Genomic DNA, 19,397 nt, shown 5'->3' on the forward strand with positions numbered 1-19,397 from the left:
AGTTCTTTACAAGCTTGTGCTCCGAATGTGTCGCACAGGCCCTAAAAGGTTTGAATTAAGTTTTTCAACTGCCAGAGTTCATTCGATCTTGGAAATGCCTCCTCTGCCGTCTCCAGTTGAAATACTAGGCCCTGGTACTGGTAGACAGATGTGGGTTTTGAAAAAAAAACATCTTAATGATTCTTTGCATTTACCGCAGAAGTATAAATTCAAAGAAACTAAGCTTTATGAGCCTGTCTAGTCCATTCTATTATCGATTCGCACAAAGGCCGCGTAGCGCGGACTCACGAAATAAAGACCATAAAATCGTTTTACTATATAAATTATGAAAAAAAAACTTTATCTACATAAAGCGATGTTTTTAGTATTTTATTTGTTAGTTTATTGTTTTTATTTTTTAAGTTGTAATCTTCTTTAAAACAACTGCTTCATAAGGCACCATGAAGACTTCGTTTAGTTTTACCCTTTCACTGCAAAAAAATATTGTATCATTATAGATGAGTATTGAAAAAATATATTACAAATTTTGCTTCTTACCCAATTCTGTGGGGAGAACGACTTGTTACCAAAGCATATTCAAATATATTCATATCATCTTTCAAATCACTGGCAAACTGTTTACCAATATTTTCAAGACTATTCCCAAAATTTGCCAAAACACGATATTCTCCTGTTGAATTACCACTTTAAGAAGATTTTGGAAGTTATCGTTAGAATTAGCAACAAATGGAAAGACCAACTTAATACCAACCGAATAATTTGAAAAACGTTATCATTCAAAGCCCCATAACTGAAACCTCCCTCATCCTTGAGTTCCTTAAACGCTGCTGTGTGTTTGAGTTTTTGTGAGCGTTTGAAGACATTCAACGTACTACTTGCAACACCACGCTGAAATTTCACATTGACTTTCTTATAATTACGAGCTACTGGTAACCAGGTGTTTGGTGATGTGGAAAATCCTGCTGAAATTCCATCGTTCCATTGGAATGGAGACCTTCCCAAAATTCTTTTATCACTACAAATTGGTAAATCGCAATCTATATTGACCATTCCTATTTCTTCTCCCTGTAATTTGTTTTTTGATTTATTTATTAAGTACAAACAAATCATGGTTTATCAGATAAGTTACGTTATATGTAATAGTTGCCCCAGGAAGAGCAGCAAGGACAACATTGATTAAATCTTTTAAATTCTCACCGGCACGAGTACCAATTCTTTTCAAGTCATGATTGCCAACCTTTAAAAATTGAATTGGTATTTATTTACTAGATTTTCCTAAAAATGCTCATCTGTTTTTGGTACGTACCACCCAATTAGCCATTTGATGTTTCTTCCATATTCGATCCATCCAGTTGCTGACATAGCCCTCAAAAGTTCGGGCATTGCTTGTGTCATTTAGTGATGATAGGCCAAAGTTGAATGGTAGATGGGCGCCGAAATTAGTACCATTGCCAAAAAATTGATCGATACTGTCGAGGCCTACGTAAGCTTCTGCCAAAAGTACCCTACACAAAAATAAAGTTCATGTCAAAATCAGTAACCTTCTACTACGAACTAATCAAATAGTGAACTTATTCTAAGAATTTGTTCGATTATTTCTTACCTTGTGTCGCCTCCATTTTGTTTTTTGTAATTATCCAAGAATTCCCGCCATTCATAAAGTAATTCAACAGTTTCATATTGATTTTGTGAGTAAATATGTCTTAAGTAATTATGATTGGTAGAATCGTTTGTACCGCCACTGAGTGGCTCATCAGGAAAGGTACCATTTTCGAAAACCTTTTCGTACATATGGGGAACTGCATCGATACGGAAACCATCGACACCAAGATCAAGCCAAAATTTCAAGACCTCCAACATTGCTGTATGGACTTTTGGATTGCGGAAATTGAAGTCAGGTTGCTCTTTATAGAACTGGTGCAAGTAGAATTGTTGACGTTTTTCATTCCATTCCCACATGGAACCATTAAATATGCTGATCTGTAGTTGAAATGTTGTACGACTTGAAACTTGGTATTAATTTTAATGAACATACCCAATTGGATGGTGGAAGCTTCTTGCCCGGATTCATCGGGTCATCCTTGCCATCAGCCCAAACAAAGAAATCATCATATCCATCTTCACGGTTAACAGACTTTTGAAACCATTCACATTCGTCACTGGAGTGATTTGGTACAAAGTCCAAAATAACCTTAAGTCCAATACTTTTGGCTTTCTTTAAAAGAGCATCAAAATCCTCAAGAGTTCCGAATATTGGATCAATATTGGTAAAGTTCGAAATATCGTAGCCATTGTCTGCCATTGGAGATTGGAAAATTGGCGAAAGCCATGTTGCAGTCATTCCAATTTCCTTGAGGTAATCAAGCTTCTCAGTTATTCCTGCCAACAAAATGTGTAAGCTCAGAAAGGATAATGTTTAATTCGGTCCTTATTTTTACCATTTAAGTCTCCGATTCCATTTCCATCACTGTCCTTCCATGATCTGGGATAGATTTGATAAAATGACGCGTCTTCCCACCAATCTGACTTTGAAGAAGCCAACGTTGATGCACTCAACAAACTACAGAGCAATGCTCCTAATATTATTTTAACCATTTTATGGTCTTTTCGGTTGACTTTCAGAAACCCAACTAAATCAATAAAAGATCCCTGATACAAACAGCTTTTATAGCTTCTAACTAATCTTGGACTTATTTATATCAGAAAAGTGATCTTCTTCATTTTGATAAACTGTATTCTTGTTCCTGCTTGCGAGAATGTTCTTGAAAAGCAATGATGTGCTGGGTGTTTGTACTTATATTGGATTTCACTTAATCTTTAAGATAAGACAAAATGAATTTCATTATTTTACCAAATCTGAATAGATTTTTTTTTAATATAATTGTAAAGGTTGTTTTTTTCCAGAGTTTAAAAAAATTACTTAAGTGATTTATAAATGGATAAATATAATTTATGACATTTAGTTGCCGCTAAGAAAGTCTTATAGTAAGGCTAACATGATCAATTGTACGTTACGAAATTCTTACGTGATTTTGGTTCTATTTTAATGTGATCGTGTTTTTAATCACAACATTTACTTACATTATGTGATGGTCTAGATTCATTTTCAATACATTTTTTAATTAATTTGTGTTGTTGCCCTAATACCTTAACCTTAAGGATCTATAAGTGGCCCAAGTCATCTTTTTTTGACAGTAGTTACACCAATTAGCGGTATTGTAAGTAACTGTTTTCTCTCATAATCTCAACTTAGACTTTGAAAAACTGTGTGACAACTTGCAAGGCATTGATTCGACGAACATAATGCTTATTGGAGATTTCAATGCCAGGATTGGCCAATCACAAAATAACTATATCAGTTCACATTACCCATTTTTTAACCTGAACCGTAATTCGAAAGACGCTTTGTGCGATAGCAAGGGATCGAAAATCTTGGAACTTGCAGATGAATTCAACTGTCATGTTCTAAATGGAAGTTGTGAAGGAGACGCTAAAGGGGAGTATACCTTCATTAGAGGAACTAGTTGTTCTGTCATTGACTATTGCTTCATATCTGGAAAATGGAATGATGTCATAAGTAATTTTGAAGTAGGAGTCGAAACGTTTTCAGATCATATGCCGCTTGAAATAGCACTTTCGTGTACAACATCACAATCTCCAGTCAATACAAGACAGCTTAACCTTGTTCCAAAACTGATTTGGAACTATAAGAACCGAAACGTTTACCAAACAAACTTAAACAAAGAACTGGAGACGCTTGGAAATTTGGATATTCGTGCTGATATAAACACCCTTCTAGAAATGATTAAGAAAGCAAACCCGAAAAACAATCCGCAAAAAAATAAAGCATTAATTAAACAAAAATGGTTTGATGTTGAATGCGTGAAAGCAAGGAAATTGTCGTTTAATTACCTCAATCTTTTAAGAACCCACAACCTACAGATTTTTAGAAAATTATATACGGATGCGAATAGGAACTCTAAACGATTATGTTATGCCAAGAGAGTTTCCTTTGAAAATTTAAATATTGCTGTTATAAATAACACCCGCTCATCTTCAGAGTTTTGGAAAGCTGTTAAGCATCTTAATGGAAAAATAAATACTATAGCTCTGGGTTTGCAGGCATCTGATCTTAGAGACTACTTCATCAGCCTTCTCAATCGCTCAGCAAATGGTCCTTTGGTGCAATATGCAGCTCCCTCGATCCTTGATGTGTACTTAGATGCACCTTTTTCGATCCAAGAAGTTGTTGCAAATGCAAAATCAAACAAAGCCCCAGGGGATGACCGGATCCCCTTTGAATTCTTCAAACACGCCACGGAAAAATGTATCTTTCTTTTAACATCCGAATTCAACCGAATTTTCGAAAGTGCCTCTGTTCCGGAAGTTTTTCATAAGTCAATTATTTTTCCGCTTCACAAAAAAGGTAGCTACGAGGACCCAGCAATCTACAGAGGGATTTCCTTTCTTAACACCTGCGCTAAGCTATTTGCTGGACTTATTCACAACAGACTGTCGAAGTGGGTGGAGGACAAGAACATTCTATGGGAATTCCAGGCTGGTTTCAGGAAAAGTTATTCAACCATAGACCATATATACGCTTTCTTTATAGACTTCCGTGCAGCTTTTGACTCTGTCGACCGTCAAGCTCTCTTTTACAAGCTCTCTGTATCTCTGTATGGATATTCCCCGCCTTTGAATCTGTGGAAAAATTCATAAGATATTTTGTGAAAAGAATACTTTGTCTACCAAAAACTACCCCAAACTACATGGTTTACCTAGAAACAGGTACACCACCTTTGATTATGGACACCCTCGCAATACACTTCAACTATATTGTAAAGGTATTTGAAATGGATGGTAATCGGATACCAAAAAAAGTTCTAAGAGCAGCTATCCAAGGAAAAGGATCAATGTTCGAAGAATGGACTAACCTCGCCGAAACATGTGGTACAACCATGAACATATCTTCAAGGGAACAACCGTCAATGCTAAGGAGAAAGTTCAATGAGATCCTCGAAAAGTTTGGAAGCATCTTGTTTGAGAGATATGCATCGGAAGCCAGTTCTTCTCTGTCTAGATGCTACTATAATCGTCTTAACTATAACCTTCAACAGAACTCGTACCTTCTAAATAAGAACTCATTAAATAAAATAAATATCATTTTCAAAACAAGAGGAGAATTGCTCAGTCTCAACTTTGTACCCCACCGACCAGATCTGCCTTTACTGTGTAGTCTATGTAACTTGAAAGCGCGTGAAGATACATTTCATTTTATTGCAATATGTCCTGTTCTGATTGAAATTCGGTTGAGATACTTCAACAAACGTAACTTGGAAGAAGGAGAAATGCTCAGCATTCTCAACGGTGACCAGGGATGGGATGGACTTTACAACTATGTTATCACAGCACTGCGTTATAGAAAAGCTATTATTGAAGAAGATTTTTAATTATATAAAATAGTAAACAAAACAAATTTTAACAATTTCTGTATTTTTTCAATGAATTCATATTATAATATGTCACTCTGGTAGACGGCCAAATAGGCCATACCAATTAGGCTTTAGAAATTAATATTACGTAATGTTATTATTCTAAGAAATAAAGAAGTCAATTAAACTAAAACTAACTAATCACAACTTGACAGTTGACACTAAGGCACGAAAATTGTTGGTTGCCCATGTTTGTTGCTCAACGAATATTTCCAAAGTCGCTACATACAAAATACCGTTATTTTGACAAAAAAGGAAAATATAAGGCTCATTTTTCGATTCTTACACTAACGCCTTGACCAACAGTCAAATATATAATTTTAAAAGATGATATTAAAAAAATTCTGAAATTGGCTTATAGGGCCTATACACTACACATGCCTGCATGCGCATACAGTGCTTGCGCATGCAAACTGCCAGTGTATGGTGTGAACTGTGTGTTTGTGCAAGCGGCATGAGCAATATCAAAAAATTTTGATATTTTCTTGCTTGTGCATGCAAGCATGAGTGGTGTGTGTGCTACATTTGCTCAGTCAAGGGCTAAAGCAATCAAAATTGCCGCAGCAGCGGAGTCGGAGCTTGACATTTTTTAAAGTTTTCTGTTCAGCGGTGAACACAAAACTGAATCTTGTACAGTTTGCATGCGTAGTGTATGGGGAAAGAGTATTTGCGCATTTTTGTGCTTGCGCATGCAGGCATGTGTAGTGTATGGGGCCTATTAGTATTTAGCTATAGTGTTTACTAGTTTTATTTCAACTGAACACACCCCAAGTTTCGTATTTAAAACAAGCAGGTAAAGGTATGTTTATATTCATGCACTCCAGAATTGTTGGCTTAGAAGAGCTCCGCGTAACGCGAACGACAGTATTCAATCAAGATATGATATATTATTCTTTTTTATTTGAAACTCAAAGCAGAGCACCGAGCAGAGCCTGACTACGTCGAGTTTAATCAAAGCTCTTTGATATATTTATAAAAAACAGTGAAGAACTGAACTGTAAAAAGTTTTAAAATGTCTCACATTTCCCTTTTCACGTTCTTACTTCATATACATAAAGGGGAATTCACGATGTGGTGTAAATGGTATTGCATCAGTGCATGTGCATATTTTTTGTGCATACAGATGCTCTACAATAACAAAATATATGAATATGCACATGCTTTACTAGTGCAAATTTACTTCGCTGAAACCCTTAAGTATACAAATGCGCAAGCATGAGCAACACTGTTTTGACAGCAATAAATCAGCGGATATTTAAATAATCAACATGGCTGATCTAATTAAAATAAATAAAGAGTGGTCAATTGACGAAATTAAAATAGTTTTAAACTACATATATACGGGATAATCCGGACTTGGAGGTAATATAGATCAACAATATTTAACATTTCTTTACAAGTATTTGCTGTTTTTTGTAGCTACCAACAGCACAACTTTATTATAAAAAAATGATTGCTGAAACAAAATAATATTGATGCCAATTGGGAGCTGATAAAGTGGAAGGTACGACATTTAAAGTCTACATATAAAAAGGCGAACGACTGGAAAATGTCAACAGGTGCTGGTGTTCAAGAGATTGATGAAGACATTTCAAAAGTGGAAGGTAAAATATTTTCATAACTCAAACAAACTAAATTAAATATAATTGTTATTTAAGGTAAAGTATTGCAAATGTGTCCGCACTACAAGCAATTAAGTGAAATTTTCGGTGCAAAAGTTCATTCGCAATGTGCTTTTGAAGTGCATGACATGGGATATACAAAGAACCAATTGAATAACCTGGATATTGACGAACCAGTGGCATACGAAGTTGTAGATATTTCTTTAGTAGAGAATTCAGAACTCTGTGAAGCTAGTGCTGATGTAGCTTCTGAAACGAATCCTACGCTATTAAGTTCACAAAGTGTCACAACCACGCCAGTTTCTAAAAAAGGGCAGGAATTTGCCGAATTATTAAAAAAAATAGCGCCAAAATCGTCAGCTGGTCACGAAAACGCGAGCTAAAAATTAAAGAACTCTAAATAGAAAAAGAAGAAAAATTGAGAATTCTTGAAATGGAAAAGGAAGAGCGTCTAAAGAGGTATGAATTGGAGTTGAAATACCAAAAATGAAAAAAAAACTAAGTAATGAATGAATTTTTAAGTTGTGTTATTAATTTTTAATTTTTTTTTATTAAATGAATGTTTTGAGTTTTGTTTTTAAATGTAATTTTATTAGTTTTTTTTTATTAAATGAATTTATAATAGTGGATAAATAAAGTAATTTTTTTTTAAAACTTTTCTTTTACTTTAAATCATATATTATTGGGAACATAAGGGAGTATATTGCTTGTCTTTTTGTTTCAGCAGAACAGCTTGTAACTTCTTCGCCATTATTGAAGTCTTCTACTATTTGTACCAGTTCCACATTAAGATTAAGGTTATTTAAATCCTTTTCCAATACAATATTATGTAAAATGCAGCATACAGTAAACCAATCGCAACATAACTTATGACTTTCTCTGTTAGAAATGCACATTCTAAGCTGCTTTAGGCTACCAAATCTTTCTTTGAGAACACCAAAACAATACTCTACTCTTACGCGGTACTTGCTATGCCTCAAATTAAAATTAATACGAGTGTTTCTATCTAAATGTTTTGAATTGGTCCTGCTATCCATTGCTGCGAAGAAAAGTAAAGTTCAATATTTTTAAACAGCGAACTGTTTCAAAAAATTCGGGCATCATGCCGCCTTATTTTCAATTTATTGTCACACACTACTTGCGCTTTTATAGAGTACGTATGGTTTCTGGAAAAGTAAGCAGTGTGGTCTACTATTGGTGCTTCTGCAAGCTCTATTTCAGTTCCATCGATATATCCAATGCAAAATGGCAGTTCGTGGAATGTGTCTGCATGAATTTGTGCACGCTCAAACGCATTTGGCCAAAATATATACGTAGACTGCAATTTTAAAAGCACCTTAAAAATTCTTTCAGTTATTTTGTAGATGGTGCCTGCATCTCCTACTCCGAAAGTAGTTTTCTAAATACAGCGCTTTCTCTAGATGAACCAAGTCGAAAAAGTACAATAGCTAGTTGCAATTCAATTGAAAACTGCTAACAAGAATGCGCCTTATTGAACTCCTCATCATTTTGTATTAAGTTTATCAATTTGGAAAATTGATCTCTTCCAACTCTAAGAAGTTGTCGAAATCTCGGTTCATCCATCATATTTAGTAAACTGTCACGCCATTTATGACATTTAGGAATAATATCCGACATTCCCCTACTGTGAGCCATTAAAAGTTAAAGATTTTCCTCTAAATCATCGAAAACATCTTCAATCGCGTCATCGTCATCCGAAATTTCTGAGATATTTTTTTTTCATTAAAAATTATGTATAAGAATAATTGATTTCCAAGTGATGATGTTCAAAATGAGTCATATTTCTCTTTCCGAATAATTTTAAAAATGTTTGTGTAGAGCATTTCAGTTTGTTTTCCCTGCTGTGCCAACAAATCACAATCAAAAGAACTTGCCGGTTTTTACCATTTGTATAACCTGTTGGCAAAGATGGAGCGTATCTCTACAAATATAAAATATCGAAAATTTAATTAATCTAAATGAGTTAGAAAAAATTCATCTTTGTTAATGAAAAAACCATTTGAACTAATCGTTTACACAAATAAAGCATTTGAAGTATTTTATACAAAGTTCCTTTTGAAACCTCATCTGTTTGTTTAGTGTGAGAACTGCTTAAAAGAGACTTCTCACTTAAACATGATTTCTACACTTTTCTTTCTATTAAACTCTGAATACTTCTATTAGCAGAGATGCCATTGAGGGAAAATACAACCTAAAATTGCTTTTCTCTTAATACTTCCATTTTCTTGAGATGGTTTTAGAGTACAAAGAAAATTAAAACATGATATGTGTCTTAAATATCTTTGAAGAAATATATTTCATTGAATTGAGTTTTCAAAATTATTTTTTAATTGGTAATTTTTTTGAGCACAACCGCTTCATAGGGTACCATGAAAACTTCATTTAGCTTCACTCTTTCACTGAAAATACATGTTAATCATTAAAAATGTGTTGTCAAGAAAATGTATAACATGTTTTGCTTCTTACCCAATTCTGTGAGTGGAATGACTTGTTACTAAGGCATATTCGTAAATATTCTCATTATCTTTCATGGCCTTGGTGAACAGTTGACCAATATTTTCAACCCTATTTCCGAAATTTGCCAAAACACGATATTGTCCAGTTGAATTACCACTGTTGGGGATTTGTGGAATTAATCGTTAGAAATATTACCAAATAAAAAAGCCACAACTATACCAACCGAATAATTTGAAAAACGTTATCATTCAAAGCCCCATAACTGAAACCTCCCTCATCCTTGAATTCCTTAAACGCGGCAGTATGCTTGAGTTTTTGTGACCGTTTGAAAATATTCAACGTACTTCTTGCAACCCAACGCTGAGTTTTCACATTGACTTTCTTATAATTATGTGCTACCGGTAGCCAGGTGTTTGGTGATGAGGAAAATCCTGCTGAAATTCCATTGTTCCATTGGAATGGAGATCTTCCCAAAATTCGTTTATCACTACAAATTGGTAAATCGCAATCTATATTGACCATTCCTATTTCTTCTCCCTGTAAATTGTTTTTTGGTTTATTTATTAAGGACAAACAAGTCATGATTTATCAGATAAGTTACGTTATATGTAATAGTTGCACCAGGAAGAGCTGCAAGGACAACGTTTACTAAATCTTTCAAATCATCACCGACTCGGGAGGCAATTCTTTTCAAGTCATGATTGCCAAGCTTTAAAAATGAAAGTGATATTTTATTTTCTAGATTCACCAAAATTAACTTATCTGTTTTTAATATTTACCACCCAGTTAGCCATTTGATGTTTCTTCCATATTTGATTCATCCAATAGCTGACATAACCTTCAAAAGTTCGAGCATTGCATGTGTCATCTAGTGACGATAGACCGAAGTTGAATGGTAGATGGGCGCCGAAATGAGTACCGTTGCCAAAAAATTGATCGATAATGTCGAGACCTACGTAAGCTTCTGCCAAAAGTACCCTACACAAAAAAAGAGTTTATGTCAAAATCAGTAACCTTCTGCTACGAACTAATCAAATAGTGAACTACTTCTAAGAAGTTAGCTATATCCAACTTTAGTAGCAAAATATTTCCATTATTTCTTACCTTGTGTCGCCTCCATTTTGTTTTTTGTAATTATCCAAGAATTCCCGCCATTCATAAAGTAATTCAACAGTTTCATATTGATTTGTTGAGTAAATATTTTTTAAGTAATTATGATTAGTAGGATCGCTTGTACTGCCACTGAGTGGCTCATCAGGATAGGTACCATTTTCGAAAACCTTTTCGTACATATGGGGAACTGCATCGATACGGAAACCATCGACACCTAGATCCAGCCAAAATTTCAAGACCTCCAACATTGCTGTATGGACTTTTGGATTACGGAAATTGAAGTCAGGCTGTTCTTTATAGAATTGGTGCAAGTAGAATTGTTGACGTTTCTCATTCCATTCCCACATGGAACCATTAAATATGCTGACCTGTAGTTGAAATGTTGTACGACTTGAAACTTGGTCTTATTTTTAATGAACATACCCAATTGGATGGTGGAAGCTTCTTGCCCGGATTCATGGGGTCATCCTTGCCATCAGCCCAAACGAAGAAATCATCATACCCATCTTCACGGTTAACAGACTTTTGGAACCATTCGCATTCGTCGCTCGAGTGATTTGGGACAAAGTCCAAAATAACCTTAAGTCCAATACTCTTAGCCTTCTTCAAAAGAGCTTTGAAATCCTCTAGAGTTCCAAAAATTGGATCAACATTGGTAAAGTTCGAAATGTCATATCCATTGTCTGCCATTGGAGATTGGAAAATTGGCGAAAGCCATGTTGCAGTCATTCCAATTTCCTTAAGGTAATCAAGCTTTTCAGTTATTCCTGCCAACAAAATGTGTAAGCTCAGAAGTTAAAATGTTAACGTTGGTCCTTATTTTTACCATTTAAGTCTCCGATTCCATTTCCATCACTGTCCTTCCATGATCTTGGATAGATTTGATAAAATGACGCGTCTTCCCACCAATCTGACTTTGAAGAAGCCAATGTTGATGCAATCAACAAACTACAGAGCAATGCTCCTAATATTATTTTAACCATTTTATGGTCTTTCGGTCTTTCAGAAGCCTAACTGAATCAATAAAAGTACTCTGAAACAAACTGCTTTTATAGCTTCTAAGTTATCTTAGACTTATTCATATCAGAAAAGTGATCTTCTTCATTTTGATAAACTGTATTCAAGTTCCTGTTTACGAAAATGTTCTTCAAAAGCTACGATGGGATGGATGTTTGTACTTATATTGGATTTCACTTAATCTCTAAGATAAGACAACATTAATTTCATCATTTTACCAAATCTGAAAAGATTTTGTTTTAAAATAATTGTAAAGGTTGTTTTTTTCCAGCGTTAAAAAAGTATATATTAAAATGGTTATTTAAGGGACTTATAAATGGCTTAAATATAATTTATGGAATGTGGTTGCCAATTTAAAAGTCTTATACTTAGGCTTAAATGACCAATTATATTGTAACTATACAAGTTCTTAATGTGATATTTTTACTTGATATTGGCTTTAATTTGGTTTGACCTCGTTTTTAAATTTTTTTAATAAGTTTTTGGATATTTTGAGCAATTCAATGCTATAAATAATATGTCAATCCTTACGATCTGAAAGTAACCAATGTCATCTTTTATTGACAGTTGGTAGATACACCAGTGAGCCGTATTGTAATTTTTTCTCTTCTCTCTCAATCTTAATTCTACACTTGACAGTCAACATTAAGCGATGGAAATTGTTTGTAGAGAATGTTGGTTGGCCAATATTTTTTGTATTAATTGAACGACTAATTCTAAGTACGTGATTTTTGGGAAGAAACAACAACTGGGCTTATTTTTTATTTCTTAAGCTGACGCCTCGACTTGCAGTCAAATTAATAATTTAAAAAGATGAAATTAAAAATAAAACATCCGAAAACCAGTAAAGTATTTAGTCGGAGTGTTTATTTGTTTTCCATCATCTGAACACACCTCAAGTTTCGTTTTTTAAACAAACATATTTACGTGGGCCTGTTTATGTTCATGAAAAGCAACATTATTGGCTTAAAAGAACTCCGCGTAGCGCGGACTACATTCTTCAATCAAGAGAACGAGCAGAGCCTGACCGGGTTGGGGTCAAAATACTGTATGGATCATAATACTGCATTTAAAATACTGTATCTCAAAATAATGTATCTCAAAATACTGTATTTCAAAATGATAATTCATGAGTCTTTGAACTGATAAAAATAAAAATAAATGGTATCTTCTTATTTTTTCTTTTTTCATTTTATTCTTCTTAACTGTTTGTTTCTCTCTCTCATTTTAACATGAATTGTTCTTATCATAATCAATAATTTCATCAAACTAATTGATCTGTCAAAACCATCCAGTATTATACAGCTTTTTGAGATACAGTGTTTTAAAGTGCAGTGTCTTGACATAAAGAGTTTTAACAATTTAAAATACAGGATTTCGACCCGCTCCCAGCCTGACCACGTCAAGTTTTGGTCACTGCTCTCTGAAGTATTTATAAAAACACTGAAGAACTGAACTGTCAAAATTTTTAAAATGTGTCATATTTCCGTTGTATGTTTCTTTACTTCACATTTTAGATCTTTATTTTTGACAGAGCTCATGGAGCGTGCTCCGAACTTTAATATCACTTGGCTTTAAAGAAATAGATATTTTTTTGAAAGGTTAGTTCAATGTTCGCAAACTGTCAAACGTACAAATTTCATCTTTGTTGAAAAACGCAAGGTGAAATTTGTATTCAAATTAAGGTAAATTAATGAAAAGTAAATAGTTTGTTTGTTCTCTCGTGAAGATGATATTCAAAATAAGTCATATATTTCTTGAAGGTTTTTGTCAAATCAAATTTTGGCACATAATATAATTGCTTATAATATAAGTAATTTATTTGAAAGAACTAATAGAACGCACAACCCACTTCTTGTGATAAATTATGTTCCCAATTAATTTTATTTAAATATCAAAGTTTAAGAAATTATTAATTTATATTGAAAAGAAATACTATTCTAAAGAAAAGTCTTTCTTTTGACACCTCACCTGTTAAAGTTTTTTCAGTGTTAAACTTGGAAAAGGAAGGGTTAATTCTTAACGTTGTCTTTAAATCTCATACACCAAATATGAGAAACGTTCTTACTTACCAAACTACACCCCAAAAATCCGTTATTATTTATGGCCTTTGTAGAACACTGAATACATTCATTTACAGGAATGACATTGAGGTATCAAAGTACTAAAGACTTCAATTTCACCTTTTCTGAATACTTCCATTTTCCAGGGATGGCATTAAAGTAAAAACAAAATTAAAATATGAAATTTGTTTTTAATATCTTGAAAGAAATATATTTTATTGCATTACGTTTTCAAAATAATTTTTCAATTGTTAATTTTTTTGAGCACAACCGTTTCATAGGGTACCATGAAAATTTCATTTAGCTTCACTCTTTCACTGAAAATACATGATAATCATTAAAACGTGTTGTCACGAAAATATATAGTATTTTTTGATTCTTACCCAATCCTGTGCGTAGAATGACTTGTTACTAAGGCATATTCGTAAATATTCTTATCATCTTTCATGGCCTTGGTGAACAGTTGACCGATATTTTCAACCTTATTTCCGAAATTTGCCAAAACACGATATTCCCCTCTTGATTTACCACTGTTGGGAATTTGTGGAAGTAATCGTTGGAAATATTATCAAATAAATAAGCCATAATTATACCAACCGAATAATTTGAAAAACGTTATCATTCAAAGCTCCATAACTGAAACCTCCCTCATCCTTGAATTCCTTGAACGCTGCTGTATGTTTGAGCTTTTGTGAGCCTTTGAAGACATTCAACGTACTACTTGCAACACCACGCTGAATTTTCACATTGACTTTCTTATAATTATGGGCTACCGGTAACCAGGTGTTTGGTGATGAGGAAAATCCTGCTGAAATTCCATCGTTCCATTGGAATGGAGATCTTCCCAAAATTCGTGTATCAGAACAAGGTCCGTTACAATCCACATTGACCATTCCTATTTCTTCTCCCTGTAAAGTGGTTTTTTGTTTATTTTATGAAGAATATATTAATAAAAATTAATTAGTTATCTTACGTAATATGTTATAGTTGCACCAGGAAGAGCAGCAAGGACAACGTTTACTAAATCTTTTAAATCATCACCGACTCGGGAGGCAATTCTTTTCAAGTCATGATTGCCAACCTTTAAAAATGAAAGCGATATTTTATTTATTAGATTTCTCATCTGTTCTTGGTATTTACCACCCAATTAGCCATTTGATGTTTCGTCCACATTCGATCCATCCAATTATGAACAAAACCTTCTACATCTCGGGCATCCGACGTGGCATTTATTGACGTAAGATCAAAGTTGAATGGTAGATGAGCGCCCAAATGTGTACCATTGCCAGCATATTGATCAATACTGTCAAGACTTACGTAAGCCTCTGCCAAAAGTATTCTGCACAAAAATAGAGTTCATAACAATCAAATGTTTCTAAGGAGTTTGCTATCTTCAATAGAAAAATGCATATTTTCACACCAACTTTACCTTGTATCGCCTCCATTTTGTTTTTTGTAATCATCCAGAAATTCCCGCCATTCATAAAGTAATTCAACTGTTTCATATTGTTCTTGTGTGTAGATATGTTTCACATAATGTTGAGTGTTAGAATCGTTTGTAGTACCACTAAGTGGTTCATCAGGATAGGTACCATTTTCATAAATCTTCTCGTACATATGAGTAACAGCGTCAATACGAAAGCCATCCACACCTCGATCAAGCCAAAACTTCAAAACTTCCAACATTGCTGTGTGGACTTTTGGATTGCGGAAATTGAAGTCAGGCTGCTCTTTCAAAAATTGATGCAAATAGAATTGCTGACGTTTCTCATTCCATTCCCACATGGAACCATTAAAAATGCTTATCTGCATTAAAAATATTGCACGTCTTGATATTTGGTCTTATTTTCAATGTACATACCCAATTGGATGGTGGAAGTTTCTTCCCCGGATTCATTGGGTCATCCTTGCCATCATCCCAAACGTAGAAATCATCATATCCATCTTCGCGGTTAACAGACTTTTGGAACCATTCACATTCGTCACTGGAGTGGTTTGGGACAAAGTCCAAAATAACCTTGAGTCCAATACTCTTAGCCTTCTTCAAAAGAGCATCAAAGTCTTCTAGAGTTCCGAAAATTGGATCAATATTGGTAAAGTTCGAAATATCGTAGCCATTGTCTGCCATTGGAGATTGGAAAATTGGAGAAAGCCATGTTGCAGTTATTCCAATTTCTTTCAGGTATTCAAGCTTCTCAGTTATTCCTGGGACAATTAGATTTATACGGTTGAAGAACGAAAGACCTCAACTTCATATTGCTAATTTTACCTTTCAAATCTCCTATTCCATTTCCGTCACTATCCTTCCATGACCTTGGATAGATTTGATAGAATGATCCATCTTCCCACCAATCAGATTTTGAAACGACGGAAGATAAACTTAACGAGCCGCAAATAAATGCCGCTAAAATAATTTTAAACATTTTGGTCTATCCAGTTTACCAGCAAGAGTTAAACTAAACCTTAACGCGCAACGATCAATTCATATTAAGACTTCGTTATCTTGTACTTAGGCTTAATTATCTTGTCATTTTACTATTATTTCGATCTTGATAAGTTTTAAGATTTAATTAAAATTTTTCAAGATTAGACATATCTTCTAGGAAAATGATTTGATAATGGACATATACCTTATTCAATAAGGGACTTTGGATGGTTCAAAAGCATGAGATATCTGTTGTCTAATGCGAGTTTCAGCTTAATCGAGCCCATTCAAAATGGGAGTTCCCGAAATAGATATTTTAATTGATTAAGTTTTGAATATCGTCAGGTGCCGTCATAAGGAATATAATTTTTAAATAAATGATAATCAGGATTGCCAGACTAATAAAATGTCATATAATTAAAGAAATTGTAGTTTGAAAAAATATCATGGGAGGAAGGGCATTGCGGCAAGTTTAAGTTTATGTATATGGTTGGCCTACTTTACGGGTGGTTTGTTTAAATATAAGCTACCGACAGAACGATGATGTGACAGTAGCCCAGATATCTGGAAGTTGACTTTAGCGTTGGGATTAAGAAAATAGCTGTCAACTTTTCTTTACTAATTGATCATTTAATTCTTCACTTTTTTTATTTTTCTTCTCAGTTTTAAAAAGTTATTGAACATTCGGAAATTTTGAGGGGTTAAATATGCTCTTTAATTCGAAGTTGAATGCTCAAGTCATGACACTTTTGTCTGTTTTATTTTCATCAGAACCGCTGAATTGTAAAAAATGTCAGCAAATAAGTAGAATGGCGCTGAATTACGCTGTGTCAAAAGTCAAGAGTAAATCAAGAAGAGGTTTAAACGGACATTGAAAAATAAAAAAAAAATACATCTTTACTGAAAGTAGAAAAAAATTCAAAATTAAGAATATTATTATGAACAAATTTAAAACAAACGACATTTTGTCTTTAAGTTGAAAAATGACAATTCTGGTGAATTTAAAAAGAAAAAAAAGGAACATACTAAAAAAATGTTATAGCAGCAAATTTCCTGTTTCACGTGCACAATAAAATATTTTCTGACAGATAGCTGTCATTGGAATGGTGTGAAATTCAAACACAAATCAGTGGGCGATTGGTTGAGCTCGTATTTTACTTTTCACGTTCTACTACCCGCGGTAATAAAAACTGACTGTTATTGATGGCATTAATTGATTAAGGTACCAGTTATATGTAGCTATCATTGGATTTCATCATTGAAAATTTTGTTGCGAGATTTAAAAGCGATTATAAAAGTCATGATTTCTAGTACGTTTTTAGTAAAAAAAAATAGGTTATTCAACCCAGACATATTTTTTTAATTCATTTGTAATTTTCCAATTATGAAATTATTTTCAATGAACAGCTTAATAATTTTTGGTTTAACATTTCAGAACAAAATCATTCCACTGAAAGTGTTCCATTTTCTTTGTATTCCCAACTGTCAGTTTTATACTTTCAACTCTAAGCTTAAGGCACCAGTTTTACTCGTAGCTATCATTGGTTTTCATCATTGAAAATAAATATTGGAATATTTTTGACAGATCATATATATGTTTATATCATTAAAATGTCTGTCATTAAACAAAATTTTACTGACAGAAATTTGTCATTTGAATAGTGTGAAGTTCGAACATAAGAAAAAAGCTGTTCACGAAAATTAATTTTCGTCTGGAAATTAGTAAAATACATTTTAAGCTAAAAATAATTGAGCAATTTAACTCTTTTCTTAAAAAAAATGTTTGGTTTGAGTTCAACAGTACAGTTCCTATATAATTTTCATTTCTTATCAAATATTCATTCAACAAATTTTCCGGATTGATTTTAATGATTTAACAATAACTGGCGCCTAAATGATTGAGTCCGATCAGGAAATACTTGATTCCAATCAGCGAATTTGTGTCCCATAATAGACATTTTCAATGAAAGCTGTAACTAACCTGTCAAAAATTAAAATGATTAGTTTTAATGATGAAAACCATTCCAAGTAACACTTTCGAAAATTCCAACATATCGATCATTATTATCTTTCGTTTCTTTTACCAGAAATTTCTGAGACATATAAAACTCATAAGTCGTGTTTGCCCTTATTTTTGATTAGGTATTTGATTTCAAAAAAAATTGATTTAATTGTTTGTGATTGATCGTTTCGCGGTCATCTTCGGTGCAACACATTTTTGTTTCGAAGTCAATCTGCCAAATGCAGCAAACAATACATAATAAGGTTTTGAAATGATATACGAGTAATATCAACAATATTCAACATATTTTAGATCATTTTTCTTTTTAAAACTCTATGGTTTATATAAATCTTCAGTAATTGTTACTTATAGGTTAAGAAGTGAACATCTTTTTCCCAAAATATATTTAATTCGAAATTTTTTCGTCTATCAAACAGTTTAAAATTAAATTGAGGTAAACTTTTAAAACATGTTAAACAAATATTTAGTTTTTATGAGGGGCTTGAGAAAGACATAATAATACTTCCCAAAACAGAAGATCATTTTCTAAGTTCTTAGTTTCTTTTAAAAATTGTCGGCAATTGTTTTTAATTACTGATACAATATTTGTTTAAGAAATGTGTGTGGGCTATAAAAATTGTCAATATAATTGACACAAATGTTTCAAAATTTTAGTATTTTTTCTTTGGGTAGAAAAAGTATTAATAAAAGTTTGTAAAAATAGGAAATCAGTAGGAAGGTTGAACATTTTTTTATTTATCTATTTAATGAAAATAACATATAAAGTTAATTTATAAGTTATTTGTTAAAAAGACATCAGTGCAACGTGACCATAGATGCTTTTAGATTTTAACGTTGTGGTGTCTTTTATTGACACCAACTAAATAAATGTGAAAGTCACCACAAAAGCAAGTGAACTGAAGAAAAGAAACACTGAATTTAGTTTAACATTTTTAATAAAAATAGTTATAACAATAATAAAACAATTAAGTAAAGCTAAATGAATATTGATTTTTAAATTAAAGAGACTGTGCGGTGGGATATCAGAATTTTCAAATTTATCAAATTTAAATTTATATCTGCTCACTTTGGCAGTTTGGTTTTTTGTACAGTTTGAACTAAAAATGTGTTCTGTTCTGGAATTTTCTAGTTCAGTTTTTTGTACACTTTGAAGATAAAAAGTTG

At 33.1% G+C, this 19,397-nt stretch overlaps 5 protein-coding genes across 5 annotated transcripts; 2 read left to right on the forward strand and 3 right to left on the reverse strand.

Moving 5' to 3' along the window:
* Positions 1 to 353: 353 nt before the first annotated feature.
* LOC129946958 (maltase A2-like) lies at positions 354 to 2,733 on the reverse strand. Its single transcript, XM_056057342.1, has 8 exons — positions 2,439 to 2,733; positions 2,036 to 2,379; positions 1,604 to 1,980; positions 1,307 to 1,505; positions 1,130 to 1,237; positions 752 to 1,065; positions 538 to 684; positions 354 to 470 (listed from the first exon to the last, which is right to left on the reverse strand). Exons 1-8 carry the CDS (start codon positions 2,593 to 2,595, stop codon positions 398 to 400), a joined length of 1,719 nt encoding a protein of 572 aa, XP_055913317.1. The 5' UTR covers positions 2,596 to 2,733; the 3' UTR covers positions 354 to 397.
* Positions 2,734 to 3,303: 570 nt separating this feature from the next.
* On the forward strand, positions 3,304 to 4,719 carry LOC129944748 (uncharacterized). Its single transcript, XM_056054413.1, has one exon. The coding sequence runs from the start codon at positions 3,304 to 3,306 to the stop codon at positions 4,717 to 4,719; it is 1,416 nt and encodes a 471-aa protein (XP_055910388.1).
* Positions 4,720 to 6,760: 2,041 nt separating this feature from the next.
* Positions 6,761 to 7,615, forward strand: LOC129944749 (uncharacterized). Its single transcript, XM_056054414.1, is given in 4 exon segments — positions 6,761 to 6,814; positions 6,912 to 6,941; positions 6,943 to 7,096; positions 7,151 to 7,615. Coding segments are annotated over 4 exon segments (585 nt in total). The 3' UTR covers positions 7,498 to 7,615.
* A 1,788-nt stretch (positions 7,616 to 9,403) lies between these two features.
* On the reverse strand, positions 9,404 to 11,710 carry LOC129946240 (maltase A2-like). The gene is made up of 8 exons (XM_056056363.1): positions 11,532 to 11,710; positions 11,129 to 11,472; positions 10,697 to 11,073; positions 10,372 to 10,570; positions 10,194 to 10,301; positions 9,816 to 10,129; positions 9,602 to 9,748; positions 9,404 to 9,534 (listed from the first exon to the last, which is right to left on the reverse strand). Exons 1-8 carry the CDS (start codon positions 11,686 to 11,688, stop codon positions 9,462 to 9,464), a joined length of 1,719 nt encoding a protein of 572 aa, XP_055912338.1. The 5' UTR covers positions 11,689 to 11,710; the 3' UTR covers positions 9,404 to 9,461.
* Positions 11,711 to 13,956: 2,246 nt separating this feature from the next.
* LOC129946241 (maltase A2-like) lies at positions 13,957 to 16,247 on the reverse strand. Its single transcript, XM_056056364.1, has 8 exons — positions 16,055 to 16,247; positions 15,647 to 15,990; positions 15,215 to 15,591; positions 14,926 to 15,124; positions 14,759 to 14,866; positions 14,383 to 14,693; positions 14,169 to 14,315; positions 13,957 to 14,102 (listed from the first exon to the last, which is right to left on the reverse strand). Exons 1-8 carry the CDS (start codon positions 16,206 to 16,208, stop codon positions 14,030 to 14,032), a joined length of 1,713 nt encoding a protein of 570 aa, XP_055912339.1. The 5' UTR covers positions 16,209 to 16,247; the 3' UTR covers positions 13,957 to 14,029.
* Positions 16,248 to 19,397: the final 3,150 nt, after the last annotated feature.

Source organism: Eupeodes corollae, chromosome 2 (assembly GCF_945859685.1).
Source record: "Eupeodes corollae chromosome 2, idEupCoro1.1, whole genome shotgun sequence".
Classification (NCBI taxonomy): Eukaryota; Metazoa; Arthropoda; class Insecta; order Diptera; family Syrphidae; genus Eupeodes; species Eupeodes corollae.